At 39.7% G+C, this 12,449-nt stretch overlaps 1 protein-coding gene across 7 annotated transcripts in view; it reads left to right on the forward strand.

Annotated features, from left to right (window-relative positions):
* Nucleotides 1-221: 221 nt before the first annotated feature.
* Nucleotides 222-12,449, forward strand: part of ep400 (E1A binding protein p400) — a 35,128-nt gene continuing 22,900 nt past the window's right edge. For 6 of the 7 annotated variants that reach the window (XM_020706135.2, XM_020706138.2, XM_020706136.2 and 3 more), the window contains exons 1-18: nt 222-399; nt 1,438-2,786; nt 2,909-3,016; nt 3,159-3,243; nt 3,500-3,619; nt 5,218-5,606; nt 5,747-6,043; nt 6,331-6,516; nt 7,350-7,490; nt 7,572-7,644; nt 7,859-7,896; nt 10,440-10,497; nt 10,576-10,665; nt 10,847-10,960; nt 11,045-11,232; nt 11,315-11,492; nt 11,577-11,713; nt 11,827-11,996. In XM_020706135.2, the coding sequence (XP_020561794.1) occupies nt 1,473-2,786; nt 2,909-3,016; nt 3,159-3,243; nt 3,500-3,619; nt 5,218-5,606; nt 5,747-6,043; nt 6,331-6,516; nt 7,350-7,490; nt 7,572-7,644; nt 7,859-7,896; nt 10,440-10,497; nt 10,576-10,665; nt 10,847-10,960; nt 11,045-11,232; nt 11,315-11,492; nt 11,577-11,713; nt 11,827-11,996 (3,686 nt within the window). In that variant the 5' untranslated portion in view covers nt 222-399; nt 1,438-1,472. The remainder of the gene's footprint in view (nt 400-1,437; nt 2,787-2,908; nt 3,017-3,158; nt 3,244-3,499; nt 3,620-5,217; nt 5,607-5,746; nt 6,044-6,330; nt 6,517-7,349; nt 7,491-7,571; nt 7,645-7,858; nt 7,897-10,439; nt 10,498-10,575; nt 10,666-10,846; nt 10,961-11,044; nt 11,233-11,314; nt 11,493-11,576; nt 11,714-11,826; nt 11,997-12,449) is intronic. The other variant, XM_011479431.3, reaches the window with a different exon arrangement.

Here is a 12,449-nt window from a genome sequence, read left to right on the forward strand (position 1 = left end):
CTGACCTCCACCCAAATTAAAAATGTTTTTTATGTACATTTAATAAAGTAAAATTAGGCAAGGAGTAGAAAAATTCTTATGATTATTATATTTCAACGGCACGTTCTTGTGTTGATGGCATTGAATATAAGCAAAATGGACAAATAAAAAACCTGATTAAAACTCGCTCTACGTCACATTTTCTATCCCGAGGGAAGGGGAGTGACAACCACATCCGGGTCATGCAGAAGAGGTTGCCGCGGTAGCCATATTGCTGAATGAAATTATCTTAGCTCCAAAACATTAAAAGCCGTTTGTCAATATCAGTATTCTATATTTCAAACAATAGAAGCCGTTACAGCATGTTACTCTTTAATATGACTTAGAATTTAGGCAACCCACACAGAGATCCAAGTCATTGTAAGTAACACTTTGTGACAAAATACTTTTATTTATTAGTTCTTGGCCTGTTAGCGAAATTAAGCTAACCAGTAGCATCGGTTAGCACGCGTTCAGCTAGTTTCTAAATATTAAAACGACTTGCTTTAATGTTGCAATTAAAACAAATTGTTAGTTAACCTAAATTTAAAACTGGGTTTTTATTTTTGCTCAAATCGTTGTCCTGTGTTTACTTTCTGTGTCTACTGCCAGTGAAATGCTACAAGAATAGCTCTAGCCACTGTCAGTGTTGCGCATGTAAGGCAGCATGAAGTGGACGTCAACATTGAATATTGTGAATAAAGTCTTTCACGTAAACACTTCTAGAAAATGTAATTTAATGTCAAAATCAACTGTAATTTACTTTACTATTTCGAAGGATATTTTTAATGTTGCAAATCTTTTTGTAGTTGATTTGTAATAAATTAAGATAAATAATAATGGCAACTTGGTGACCAACCACTTGGGTTTTATTGTTTTGTTTTACCTTTTTGCAAAGTTGGTAGCCATGTCTATTGTAGCAATGATGTTATATATGAAATATTCTGTTACCTATGATTGAAACTTAATACAGTTTCCCTTTTGCAGGTAACTTTTGAAAATGATACTGGACAAATATAGTTATCTTTATTATCTTCTAGTTTTGTAGTTCAGGGTTTTTATCAGTTTGGTTTCTTTTGTTTTCTTTTGTAAGAAACTTTGTGAGACTTTATAAGTCTAGAATATTTCCTTTTCCAGTTTGGCCATCATTTCTTTATTTTTCTTTCTGATGAGAGTCATTTTTGATTAAAGATGTGTTGTGTTATATTAAAGGTTCAGCAATGAATGGCTTGAAAATGTTATTTATCCGCTGGACACTTATCAATAGCAACACTGTTGGCATTAAACAAAAACAATTACAATTACTTCGTTTTTTTCTGTTTGATTATATTACTACCTATGAGTCGCCTATTGTTTAATCGGATTTTTATGTTTGGTGGTGACAAATCTCTGTTTTGATTTTTACTATTATTTTTACAGATCGTTGTGTTGAGGCATAGGAACGGTGTCACGCAATGCACCATGGAAGTGGATCGCAGAATATGCAACGACAGCTTCAAAAATCCAAGTCTGTCAGTGGGTCAGAGGAGCAGCAACAGCCATCCTTGGCAGCTACACAGCAGCAAACAGTTGCCCACCCTCAATCCCCTGTGACCACCTTTTCCTCGGCTGCCAGCCCCTCAGCCCCCCAGTCACCTAATTATCAGATAATCATGAGCCGGAGCCCTGTCACAGGACAGAATGTAAACATTACATTACAAAATGTGGGGCAGATGGTGACTGCTAACCAGCAGATTACTCTTACCCCACTCCCTATCCAGAATCCAGCGTCGCCTGGTTTTCAACATACAGCACCTCAGTGGAGGTTTGAGCATGGTCCGTCCTCTTATATTCAGGTGACATCACCTGTACCCCAGCCCATTCAACCACAAAGTCCCACACAGCATAGTCCCATTCCAATACAAGGTGTTACAAGGCCAGGTGCTCCCTCAACAGCATTGGGTGTCTGTGGACAAAGTCCAACACGATTTGTGGATGCTGGCATGTTAGTTCGACAAATCAATTTAGGAAGTCCATCAGGAGGAGGACACTTTGTCTATCAGGAGGGGACAGGGTTGGCCCAGATTGCACCGGCTACAACTGGCCAAGTACAACTGACCTCTCCAGGAACAGCAGGCTCTGTGAGGGAACGTAGGCTTTCTCAGCCTCATTCTCAGACTGGGGGCACCATTCACCACCTTGGACCTCAAAGCCCTGTTGCCACTGGTAGTAACCTTTCTGCTCTGGGCAACCCTGGCCACATCACCACTTCAAACCTACCTCCACAAATCAGCAGTATCATTCAAGGACAGTTGGCACGCCCAATGATATTTGAGAAGACTGCACAGGGTGTAGTTGCAGGAGCAGCAAGCACAGCTACAGCATCATTTAGCATACCCTCCTCCATTCCACCCACCAGTCCATCCCTCTCTAGTCCACCCCAAGGGGTTCCAAGCAATCCTCTAACATCCACCACCATGACTGCTGGCACAGTGAAAAAACAAGTTGCCAAAAAGTTAGAGGAACTGGCACCCTCTACCCCAGAGATTGCCCAGCTGAGAAAACAGTGCTTGGACCACCACACCAAGAAGATGGAGAGTCTAAAAGAAGTGTTCAAAGAATACCTGATTGAACTTTTCTTTTTGCAACACCTTCAAGGAAACATGATGGACTATTTAGCGTTCAAGAAGAAGCCTTGTGTTCCTTTGTATACTTACTTAAGACAGAGTGATTTGGATCTAGAGGACGAAGATGAAGAAGAGGAACAGTCAGAGGTCATTAACGATGAGGTATCACGATAGCTAACTTTAAAAACCAAAACACATCTTATTATTAAATTGCCATTCATGACATCCAATTCAACATGTGTTTTACAATGCCTCCTTCAAATTTATCTACAAATATTTTAAAGGTAAAAGTTGTTACTGGAAAAGATGGCCAAGCAGTGACACCTGTCGCCATAGCAACACAGCTTCCTCCCAATGTTTCTGCTGCTTTTTCTACTCAGCAGCAGTTTCAGGTGATACACTTATTTTTTGTGCTAATTGTGACCAAATATTCTACGCATTTCTGTATTTAGTTTAAAGTATTTGTTTGTTTGTTTTTTGGGGTATTTTGTTTTTACGACATGTTGCTGATTCCTTGAGGGATTCTTTTTGCAGGGACACCAAGGGACTGCTTCTGGCACCATTACAAACCCTGGAGACATGGATGCTTTTAAGAGACAACAGAGTGCAGTTCAAACAGGTAGGGTAAGGACTGCAGTCTCCCGTCTGGCTTATGTTGCTTTGTTTCCTCCCTGTTTGCTTTGTTTTTGTTTGTTTTCTTTTTCCCTCTAATTGCTTCTGCTTTTAGATATTTGGCATCCTCTACTAGCGCTTTATGTTGAAGTCTAAATCGAGGAAGAGGAGGTGACCTGTGAGGTCTTCCGAAGGTCATTGCTCTGGGCTTAGTGCCTTTCTTTTTTTTGCGTTATGAGGGTATTGTGTGTTTTAAATCCCAGATCAGGCTAAGAGGCCCCGGATTGACGTTGGTCGCCATGGGCTGATTTTCCAGCATCCTGGTGTAGCTCCTTTAGGATCACCTGGCGTGCCACTCCAGCAGCTTATGCCGACTGCGCAAGGTAGGAGTGCTACAACCAGGTCGTTGTGTGTTCTGTTCGACGCGGCCGGATCAATGCCGTTCTTCCAACAAAGGAGATTTACCAAAAAACGAATCACATCGCATCAACAAACTGATCTTCATTCTTCTGCTGGAATCCTCAGTAGTCCACAGGAAGATCAGACTTAGCTGCCAGCACCTGAATAAATGAGGAAGAAGACCATCCATTTCTGAAGAATAGTAGTCACTTGATGGGAAGATGCCATGTCTTATGATTTCTTTTTTCCCCTGTTGATCACTTGTCGTCATCTGCATCATGTTATCAAAAGTTTACTCATCTGAGTCGCTTTCATTTAGACAGACTCTCCTGCAATGATGGATTTTTCATTTATTTTGGAAGTGGATCCCAGGATTTGGCATCTCTGTGAGCATGAATTCACTCTCCAATGGACGTTACTTTCTCGCCATTTTATGAATCCACATGCCATTCTTCCTTTTGGTTTTCTATTGTCATTCCTTACCACTCTGTCTTGTTCAGTGGTCTTTCTTTGCATCATCAGGGTGGATTCAGTCATCTTTCATACGTCAAGTATGTCCTATTTACGTCATAAACTCATTTGGTTGGTTGTCATCTTTGTTTACTCATGTTTTGTTCTGACTTGGCTTCTTTCCCTCAGTCCTAGTAGGAGGGAAATCATGTGGAGGAGTTTTGTTCACAGCACGGGTTGTTGCGTTTGTGGTGGTGTGGGTGTGTCAGGGCCAGGTGTTGATGGCGTCTAGGCAAGGTGGTGTCACATGCAGGGAGGTAAGGCAGGTGCTGCTTTAGTGTGCACAGCTCCGCTCAGGCCTGCTGTCTGCAAAACCCTGTGTGTGTCTCAATGCTGACCTCTGTGCTTTGTCGCTGTGTAAGGCATCCAGATGCCTTGATAACTGCAATAACAACATTGCTTTATGCATGTTCAACATGTGCTGTTTTTCTGTCTGCTCTGTAGTTCTTTTCCCCCCTGTTTTACCCTTTCCTTTATCTTTTAAACCTTTTTTTCCCCCACTTTTTCTTATAAGAAATCATTTTTATTTTCTCTTTAAAACTTTTCTTGCATGTATAATTTTTGATGTTTATTCCAACATTTTCTCAACATTTGAAATGCAATGTTTTGGTTTTGCATTTATCAAAGTAGTGTTTTCTTTGAGAGACATGTAGATCTTCATATTAATTTAATTTCTTCTGTAATCATTTTGCTCTATGAGTTTCATTAGTTCTGCTCAGATCATTTGAAAGTAGTACGGTACACTACTGCTAATAAACAAGGTCTAACCAGTTCATTATCAGGCAGTTCCAGGAGATTTCAAATCTAAAGCTCACAGAGTTGGTTCAAATGTAAATAACAACCAGTAATCTGCACTAGATTCAAAATATTAATCTTTTAGATACGGGTCTCTCAAGTCATTAAAAATAGGATGCTAAGAATTTTATAGTATGTTAAAAAAAAATCTAAAAAAAATGGAACAACACCTCTGCTAGTAGAAAAAGCTGGAATCATTTACAACACGACGTTTTACCATTTGTATGTTGCTCGTTATACTACTCCATTTCCTATATTTCCATTGCCACTTCCACAGGCGGGATGCCGCCTACTCCTCAAGCGGTCCAGATTGCAGGACAGAAACAGAACCAGCAACAGTACGACCCATCTAAAGGGCCTCCTGTACAGAATGCTGCAAGCCTTCACACTCCTCCTCCTCAGCTACCTGGCAGGTTGCCTCAAGGTACCCTCCCACTGGCTGGCCTGTCCATGACACTTTCTCAGCAGGCTCAGTTGGTGGAGAATTCAGCTCCACCAAGTGGCCAACTTCAGGCACAAGTAAAGGTGCAGGCTGGAGGGCCTCTCCTGGCCACAGTTAACCCCCACACGCAACTCCAGGCTCAGCTGCAACAGCAGATGCAACCGGGTATTCAACTCCAGTTGCAACAGCAATCAACACAAGCCATTCTGCAGTCGGGACAAGCGGTTAGTCTTTAAGGCAAAGACTGTTGACGTTCTGGAGTCTTATGACCTCTGTTTGATAAAAGACTGCTCCACAATACTGGATCGTGCTGTAATCTTTAAGGTTTTTTTTTTGTTGTTATTTTTACTTTCACACACTGCAGACTGTGGCTCTTGCTCGCCCTGTGGCCGACCCAAACCAGACAGTCCAGAGAGTTGTGACCAACTCTGTAGCAGCAACGTCCATGTCTTCTGCTCCTCTGTGTACTCCCAGCTCTGCTCCAGCTTCCCATTCAGCCAATTCTCTTCGTACTCTCAGCTCTAACATCAGCCCAAGCACTCAGTCTAAAGTGACTGGAACCAATGGAATATCGACAGTCAAGATCGGTGGCTTTGGTCAAAACAGCATGCAGTCCTCACAGGAAGGTTGTCAAGATAAGCAAATTGAGCAAGCTAAATTGGTAAGTTCATATGGAGTTATATAAAGATTAGAAAATGCTTAACAGTCTTTCCTAAATTAGTATTATTTAAGCTATATGATTAAAAATAAGTGCTCTTTTTTGGGTAGCTAATATATATAAAATAAACTAAAGGATCGATTGAGATGGATGGCTCCCACCCAACATTACTGTTGTCCACATTTTTAAAGGGCATTTTCTGTTTAGTTTTTTTTCATATTCTGTAAATATGTTAGCTAAGCAAACATATTTACATATTATCTTACATCACATCCGCTTTTGTGTCGCAGGAAAGTCAAGTCCATCAGCGCATATCTGAGTTGAGGAAGGAGGGCCAGTGGGCTGCTAGTAGACTTCCCAAACTTGTGGAGGCCTCCAGACCAAAGTCTCAGTGGGATTATCTGCTGGAGGAAATGCAGTGGATGGCTGCTGACTTTGCACAAGAGAGAAGATGGAAGGAGGCTGCCGCAAAAAAGGTTTATCAATCATTTTTCTGAGATAAATCTGAACGAACGTGTCACTGAATCTGAAATCCGAGCTACTAAATTAAATGAATCCTTTTCATAACCAATGACACAATAAGGTGATTCGATTAAATAGATTTTCTATGTAACTACTTTGTGAACAGTTACACTAAACAAAAGACCGACAGAACAGCATTTCAATTTTGTATTGACCACACCCATTTTTCTGTTGCACAGTCTTGTCTAGATGTTTCTGTTACTCTAGTCTCTCAGGTGATGGGGATTCTCCCTTTACAATATTTAAGTTTGAGACTCATCCGTTGATTATTCTGCTGCGATGTTAGTCCATCAATGGCCGTATAGTTATTCTTTAAAATAATAAAATGTGAGGGAGCATTTGTAACTTATTGTAACCCTTACATACATTTTCATGAAAGTAGCCTAAGCAGGTAAATAAATAGTGAGGGGATCTGCTGCTACTCTGCCTGGAATACTGTTATTCCAATGTGTAAAAAAGATTTAATTTAAATATAAAAGACAAGATTTTTTCTGATATTTTACTGACTCATCAATTATCAAAGACGATTGTTGCTATAAGAGACTTGAAAGATACAGTTCTTTGTTGTTGAGGTAAGACATTTTTAGAGGAAAAAAGACCCACAAAACAAAACCACTTGAATCATGGAGTATGGTGTGCAAACCTTTCAGATTTTATTTCGTTTTATTTAGATTCTTTCTTTATTCAAGCTGAATAAAGTTGAATGAAAAACAAATGGCTTCCAAATCCAACATAAATATTGGACTACTCAGCTTTGTTTAAAGATGAAGTATTTTGTTTACTGCAGCTTGTTCGTACATGCGCCCGCTACCATCAGGAACGAGAAAAAAGTGAAGAAAGATTACTGCAAGAAAGGGAAACTCATCTACGTCATATTGCCAGCACTGTGGCTAGAGAGGTGGAGTTCTTTTGGTCTAACATTGACCAGGTATGTGTGTTAGTTTCCTAACCACAATATTGGTTGTTAAAATATAAATTTGTTTAAAGAATGTGTTTGTTTTTTTTAAAGGTTGTAGAAATTAAACTCCAGTTTGAAATCTATGAGAAGAAGCTGAAAGCACTCAGCCTACAAAAAGCCACGGGTATGTCACACTAAGCTGGGGTGATCTGTTTGCTTTTCCTGTGGTTGTCTGCTCATAAATGTTAAACAATTAGTAGCATCACATTTAGTACTTAGGCATCTTCTTACATTGTGGATGATATAGCACGACAACTTTCTTCCACTCTGTTGATTATATTTGGTAAACGGCTGACTTATGTAACTTTTGTTCTGATCTTGTCATACTTGCATTACAGTGTCCAGTCAGTCAGTAGAAGAGATGGCCAGTAAAGAGGTAAGTGCCTTACTGAAATTCAGGTAAACATGGGAAAGAATGTATCTACAGTCTACTGTATTTTCTGGAGTATAAGTCACAGGACCCAAAAAAAAAACATAACAAAGAAGAAAAAAACTATATATAGGTTGCTCAGAAGTTTTGAACAAATCTGCCAAACCGTAATTCTTCACACTGAACAGGATTCACCCGTCAAATTTGCATCCGCTGCCTCTTTGGATGCTTGTCCAGAAATGTGTCTGTAAACTAGACGTTCCCGTCACGTGTGGGAGAAGCGACCGTCAAGTTTTTAGCCTTATTGCTAAAGAAAATGTTGACTATATCTTGTTGACAATCCATGGAAGACACTGTTGATATGTGGACATCAGGTTCATTTTAAATAGCATCAGCAATCATGTCTACATGTCTGGGTTCATGAGATCTTTTGGTCTTTTTGTTTTCTTATGCCATCGTTACCTTCTCAATATCTTCTGAATGACGGCGCTTTTAAAATCTGTGACTCAGTTTGATCACTTCTTGCCCTCCCGCATTAGTTTGAGGTAGGAATAGACAAAAACAAGCATAATAATGTATCATTGCAAGTACAGTGATGAAAGTCTTCCGGGAATTCCCGGAAATCCGGGTTTTTGAGCAAACCGATCGTATCTTCCTGGAAATAAAGACCTGATCTCCACGGACAAATCGCTTTCCTGATGAAAAAATTGTCTGAAATTGGCGAATTTTCGCTTTATTTTCTATATTTCTCCGTGGATCGCTTTCTCTATGGGCGCGGCTATCTTGTCTTCGTCTTCACGGCCTAATTGACCAATGACGGGACGTTTTAGTTGCTTTCAGATGCGTCGACGGCTCTGATTGGCTCTGTCTATACCACTTGGTCAGCGTGTCGAATTCCCTAGAGACCAAAACTGGCGGACCGACGCTAAACGTTCACAAACAAATCTGTAAACTTTGCAATCAAATTTTTGTTAAATAATGGCGGGCATCGTAATTATTGAGCGTGGTCACGACCTCTGTTGTGAAAAGAAGATAAAAAACAAATTTAAGTGGTCTTTTCTGGAGGAAAAAGACAAATATGGCGATTTCTTTTAAACGTACATTCGCAAGATAAATGTTGGAGGTGGGTACAATTTGTGTTGTTCAGAATTTAATTCTCCGTTCTAATACAATTAGTTACGGTGGAAATTATGCAGAGATTAAAACATGATTAGACATTGTTTAAAATTGCCATCTATGTCATGTCTGTGAATGGTTTGTATGTACCGTTTGTAGTAGTTTGTTAAATCTGGTCTGGGATTTTCATCTTCTTTCTTTGATCAGTGCCCCATTGACCAGGAGAACCCCCCCCCCTTGTAGATTTTCTTGATCTGACTGCAGAATAAACGACCACATTGATCAAAACTGAAACATTTGAATACATTTCTTTATCTAATTCATTTTTATTTCCTAATTACCAGGATTTAGTTCAGTTTTGCTCAAAAACATTATTGACATTAATTATAATTATACGTATTTGGTGGTTTGGACCCACACTCCCTTAAAAAAGAATGTTTACAATGTTTAATTTTGTTTGTATGTTTGTTTTGATATTTCCCATGTATTGGTGTTAAAGAATTGATGTATTATGTTATAGAAAGATAGATAGATCCCATATTTTGATGTAATTATAGTTTGAGAAAACAGTATTTCTAAAGCAGAAATGGTTCAAATAAATGAGGTACTTTCATAGAATATCATAGTTACTGGTGTTCTTTTTGCCATTTGGGGCTTTGATGTTACTATATTTTAGCAATTGTATGTTCTGCAGCTTTTGGAAAAGCTTTGATTGTAGGATTGTGCTACTTTTAGCAATTATCCAAATTCTTTTTTAGGACCAGCAAGTCCTTAATGGCAAGTCAAACTAGGGGTTTGAATGACGAATGATGATGCTCCAATTAGTCTTAGTTTCTTGATTAAGAAGTGAATGACTAGCTGCCAGAATGTACCAGAATTCATCTAAGACCATGTATTTTTCAATATTTTCGCTCCGCGCCCGCCATATCGCTCAAAGAAAAGTTCAGGGATTATTTCCTTGCCTGACTTTCATCACTGCAAGTAAGAAAAATATAGAATTCAGGTGAAGCTACCATGCGGGAATCCAGGGTTCGATTCCCTGAGGGGAAGAAACAATGGTACTGGGGGCAATTACCATATCAATGGCGAGCAGTTAACATCACTCAGTGAGGGTCCTTAGGCAAGACCCTTAAAGCTATCGCCTCCCGAGCGCAGTTCAGTTGCAGCTCACCGCTCCCCCAGGGGATGGGTCAAATGCTGAGAAGAATTTCCCCATTGAGGGATAAAGTATCTGAAATAAAGTATTTGAAATACTGATACACACACCTACAACGCCCTCTAATGGTTAGCTGGAAGCGACCACTAAAGAGCCACCAGTGGGAAAATAAGGAATATATGAGCCTATTTATGTTTTATAAAATCCCAAATAAGTCACTCCTGTTCTCCAGAAAAAAATTTTTGATAATACTTTAATCTATTTTGTTTTTTTACAGGAAGGGGTCACCCCAGCAAAAAAATTTAAACCCAGTTTCAACTTTTTTGATGAAGATGGTATGTTAAAGGTTTTTTTCTTTTTGTTTTTTATGTATAAATATTTGTATGCTCAAAGAAGGCTGTGTTTATCTTCAGTTTCAGATGAAGAGAGCACCATCGAGGAGCAGGAGGGTATAGAAAAGGACGCTGACCACAAAACAGAGTTACTTGATCTTGCCAAAGATGGTATGCACAATTAAGATTTCATCCCACAGTTAATAAATTTGGAGTGAAAGCATTTATTAATATTAAAAAGCATGTTAGTACAAAGCAAACTTTTTCTACAGTGTTTCTATAACATTTTCATATATTTATATATATGCTTTTTATGCTTTTTTCATAAAATATTTTTATATTTCATTTCTAGCTGAGATGCCTTTGGATTCTTTGAGGAAACAGTATGCTGGTGCCTATGCAGACGGCTTTGAGTGGCCTCAGCCTGGTCTTAACAGTGATGATGATGATGTGGAAGAGACTCAAGGTGCCTTTCCAGACAGAATCTTCACACTTTTCTTTAATGCCATTCTAGAAATAATCTAATACGTTTTTACGTTGTTCTTTTCAGAAATGGAATGCATGTCAGACAGCCCACATGAGGCTGTATTGATTGACTCCCTTCTTAGTGTGGACCAGTATCATGGCTCTGAAAAAGCCACATCCTCTGACTCTGGGAAGCCAGGCAGAGACATCGCTGAAGTGGCTGCTTCCACAGAACTTATGTTGCCTAAGGGAAGCTTCAGAACAACTTCATCAGTAAGATATCTATAGAAAAAGACACATATTCAAACATAGACTATGCATATGATAATCTCTAATCTAACTTTTTCTTTTGTAGAACCGTAGTCCTTCACCGTTTTTATTGCATGGAATGCTGCGGGATTATCAGCAAGTTGGGGTGGATTGGCTGGTGAATCTTTACAAGAAACACCTGAATGGGATTTTAGCTGATGAAACAGGACTTGGGAAGACTGTACAGACAGTGGCTTACATGGCCCACCTAGCAGGGCAAGAGGGTATGTTGCAGCTAAGGTCTGCAGGACATTTTAAAAATGTCATTCCAGAAATTATGCAACTAAAAAATTTCTTTTTTTTTTCAGGCATTTGGGGGCCTCATCTTGTTGTTGTAAGAACATGCAAGTTGCTTAGTTGGGAGTTGGAGTTCAAGCGCTGGTTCCCTGGCTTTAAGATTCTCCTCTACCTTGGAAATGGAAAGGAGCGCAGATCTAGAAGAATGGTAATGAACTTTTTTTTTTTCTTGTTCAAAGAAGCATGTCTGGTATTGCTGTGTAAAGAAACATTCTTCAAATGAATAAAAGTAGCAACATAGAGGTTGTTTATTGCTTGCAGGCCTGGGATGACCCCAATGGCTTCCATGTATGTTTGACATCCTACAAGCTTCTCATGAAAGACCAGAGTCACTTTCTGAGGAAAAAATGGAGGCATCTGGTTCTGGATGAGGTGCAGCTCATCAAAAACACAACAGAGAAACACTGGGAAGTCATCTTTGCCCTCAGAAGGTGAGCTAGATGACGCTTTCAGCATTGTATAAAAAATACTTTTTTTAAAGGCCCGTACACACCGGGACGAATATTCGCCAGGCGTTATTCGCCAGCGTTTTTCGCCACGTTTTTTCTGTTCACACCCAGGCGATTTTCGCTGACGATGAGTGGAGTGAACATGCAATTTCATTCCCTGACATTAGATGGCGCTTAATGTAAAACAGAAATACTCCTGTACACAAGGTGGCGCTGCGCAACTTTACGCTTCTTAAAGTCGCTTTTCACTCAGAAGAAGAGAGCAAGTATTTACACGCTTGTCAGAATCAAACAAAGAAAACATGAATATTTCAAGCACCAGTAGCTCCAACTGGTGCTTGGTTCGGGGATGTTTTAGAATGTCCGTCATTATTGCTTCGCGGCTGTGTAGACGCTACTTGGCGTCTATCTTCTTCGCTGGTATGTGTGCTCAGC

This window comes from Oryzias latipes, chromosome 9 (assembly GCF_002234675.1).
Source record: "Oryzias latipes chromosome 9, ASM223467v1".
NCBI lineage: Eukaryota > Metazoa > Chordata > Actinopteri > Beloniformes > Adrianichthyidae > Oryzias > Oryzias latipes.